This window comes from Panicum virgatum, chromosome 1N (assembly GCF_016808335.1).
Source record: "Panicum virgatum strain AP13 chromosome 1N, P.virgatum_v5, whole genome shotgun sequence".
Lineage (NCBI taxonomy): Eukaryota > Viridiplantae > Streptophyta > Magnoliopsida > Poales > Poaceae > Panicum > Panicum virgatum.
Genome location: NC_053145.1, coordinates 50,872,659 through 50,875,816, shown reverse-complemented (window position 1 = coordinate 50,875,816; position 3,158 = coordinate 50,872,659). Strand labels below are relative to the sequence as shown.

Genomic DNA, 3,158 nt, shown 5'->3' with positions numbered 1-3,158 from the left:
AACCAAGAAACATACATCCTCGCATTATCTGACACTTCGTGTGTCGTCTTATAAAGAACTTACGGCCAAAAGCCAAACTGCAGTCCTGCCAGTTTTAACTTTTAAGAAGAAAATAGATGTTACAAACCTCACAGTTTTTCCTTCAAAAAAAAACCTCACAGTTTATGGTGACTGATTCCATTGACTAGGGCAGACAGAGTTAGCAATATGCCACGATCATGCCGAGCAAAATACTACTGAATATCAGCTGAAGTTAAAATGATTTGTGGATTAACAGATATGGGACATCCTGTACCACCAAAAAACTTCAAAACAGCATGCAAAGATCTGCAACGATTTTATACTTTTATATATATTGACCAGCAAGAGCAAGACAATAGCAGGATCTGTTGGTGTGAATGCTCACTGCATGCCCTACAACTTCCTACCAGTGGTTGTCATACTCATACAAATTGAAAACCATGATGATAGTATGATACTAATGCTAATTTGAACAAGTTAAGTAAACCTTATACAAGAAAATCTACCAGGGATGACTAATTCCAGGGCACTGCGTAAAGAGAGAGTTTCAGATGGAACTTGTAATATGTTGTGACAAAGCCTATTGACACAACTGAACAAAGGTTAAAGTTATTAAAATATAGGTTAACAGATGCAGGGAATGAATCAAAAGCAAGAGACAACAAAACTCGCTGGACAAGTTTCAGGTGGAACTTATGTAGTATGCTGACAAAGCATGTTAATACAACTGAATTAAAGTTATCAAAATGCAGGTTACCAGAAGTTAGGACAAGATTCGGAAGTAAAACGTTGGTGTCGCGATTGTTTTATATTAGTATGGTGAAGAAAAGGTGCAGCGAGGTTATTAGTCTCTTGCGCATAATCCACTCCGTGCATCTTCTACCGGTGCCTGTGATTGTAGTTGCGAACAATTATAGTGCTTATGCTAAATAAAGTTTCTAAGAAGTAGGTCTGCAGTGCCAAATTTGCATATGCAGGAGCCAATACCGATTAATCAAAGATATGAACAAATTATCCTAGCCAATTCAATTCCTCACAAATTACGAATTTCAAGACAAAATCTGAAGTAGCCCAAAATTTCAATGGTAAACAGCCACATCAAACATGGAGATCCTTCCAGGGACGGATATAGGCACCTCACCGATTGCACATAAACAGAAAAATAGCATAGGGGAGACTTCGATAGATCAAAGAGATCAATCCAGAAATACCAACGAACACGAGGCAAGCATAAATGCGCAATGATCCGCGAACAACGAGGCAGAGAGGTGCCTAGATTGATCCCAAATCGTCTCCAGATGTCTCAAACGGGCCTCATCAACCGATACGCTAATTAAAAGATCCCACCACGATATCGACAGAACATGACAGACAGATCCCTAACTTCCCTCGGATCGCAACCCACGGCTGCCCCCACAATTACCGAGCCGCGCGGCCGCGGCGGCGGGTCCCTCAGGCGATGTCGTCGTCGTCGAAGTCGGCGCCGTCGAAGCTGTTGTAGAACCCGGAGAAGGGGAGGGGCCCGCGCGCGTCGCCGCCGCCGCCGCGGCCCCCGCGGTGCGGGGCGAGTAGCGTGTCCCCCTCGCCGTCGTCCTCGTCGAGGAAGCCGGCCCCCACGGCGTCGAGCGGCGATTCGTCGATGTCCATGAGCGTCGAGATGACGTCGTCCTCCATGGGTTGGAGCGGGCGGAAGATGTGGGAGGCGGCGGCGGGGGAGAGGCTAGGGTTGCGCTGCGGCTGGAGGTGGGGGTGGGGCGGGAGTGGGCCGCGCGCGCTGCGGGACCTCTGGTGATGGCGACGAGACTCCATGCCGGCCCTTCCTGCGGCTGATATTTCGACGCGCGGATCTGGAGATTGGTGCGATGCGGCTCCGGGCTCCGGCCAAGGCCACCGGAGTATTTTATATCGTTTTTTTATTTAGAGCATCTCCGAGAGTCCTGGTAAATTTATTTGAATTTGTAAAAATACAAAATTATGGTAAAAAATCCAATCCAATAGTATCTCTATCCACTTCTTTTCTCCATCTGGTTTTGTATCCGCTCCCCTCCGCTGCGCATTTTTGCAGCGCGTCACCGCTAGGCATCTTCCTCCTCGCGCGTGCTCCTCCTTTCTCGGGGGCCCTTCCTCCTCCGTGCGCATAGGACCGCCGACGCTGCATCATGGGGGGGCACTCCAGCCGTGGGGCGAGAACTGCCGCCACCCCCATTCACGCGTGAGCGCTGAGCCGCGCAGGGGTCGGGCACGAGGGAGCTCAGCCGCCGCCTTGGGTCACCGCGCGCGGAGAGCTCTGCGGCCGCGAGCGAGCGCCGCCGTGGCCGCGCCTGGGGAGCTCCGCCGACAGCCATGTTCGCAGAGGTGTTGGGAGGCGGACGATGCAGAGGTGCTGGAGGCAATGCAGGGGAGCTCCGCCGCCGGCCATGTTCGCGCAGGGGAGCTCCGCCGACGGCGCAGAGGTGCTGGAGGCGGTGCAGGGGAGCTCCGCCGCCGGCCATGTTCGCGCAGGGGAGCTCCGCCGACGGCGCAGAGGTGTTGGAGGCGGTGCAGGGGAGCTCCGCCGCCGCCCATGTTCTCGCAAGGGAGCTCCGCCGACAGCGCAGAGGTGCTGGAGAGCTCCGCCTCCGGCCATGTTCGCGCAGGGGACCTCCGCCGACGGCGCAGAGGTGCTGGAGGCGGTGCAGGGGGGCTCCGCCGCCGGCCATGTTCGCGCAGGGGAGCTTCGTCGACGGCGCAGAGGTGCTGGAGGCGGGGCCGAGATTGTGCGGCGGTGTTGGAGGTCGATTCGGCGGCGGAATCGCTCGATCCGCCGGTGGGAGAGCTCGATTCGCCGCCGTGAGAGCTCGATTCACCGGTGGGAGAGCTCGATTCGCCCTCACCTTGTCCGCCGCCAGACCTCCCCGCCGGCGCATCCTCCCTTCGTCGGCGTCTTGTCGGAGTCCGGTGAGAGGGCGGCGGTGGCGGCGAGCGGATGCCGGCGTGGAGGTCGATTCGGCTGCGGGAGAGATCGATTCACCGCCACCGCCACCCCTCCTTCTCCGGCGAGGGCCGCTACCCTTCGCCTTCTCCGCCGCTGCCGGCTGCTGCTGCTGCAGATGGGCGCGTCGTGAAGCAGGGGAGGGGCGAGGCCGCGACGGGCCGGC

The 3,158-nt window shown here is 55.5% G+C and overlaps 1 protein-coding gene across 1 annotated transcript; it reads right to left on the bottom strand.

Annotated features, from left to right (window-relative positions):
* Positions 1-1,165: 1,165 nt before the first annotated feature.
* On the bottom strand, positions 1,166-1,880 carry LOC120656477. Its single transcript, XM_039934573.1, has one exon. It carries the CDS (start codon positions 1,828-1,830, stop codon positions 1,474-1,476), a length of 357 nt encoding a protein of 118 aa, XP_039790507.1. The 5' UTR covers positions 1,831-1,880; the 3' UTR covers positions 1,166-1,473.
* Positions 1,881-3,158: the final 1,278 nt, after the last annotated feature.

Excerpts from the sequence above, each read along its gene's own strand:
- LOC120656477 (XM_039934573.1), bottom strand. The coding sequence starts at position 1,830 with ATGGAGTCTCGTCGCCATCACCAGAGGTCCCGCAGCGCGCGCGGCCCA.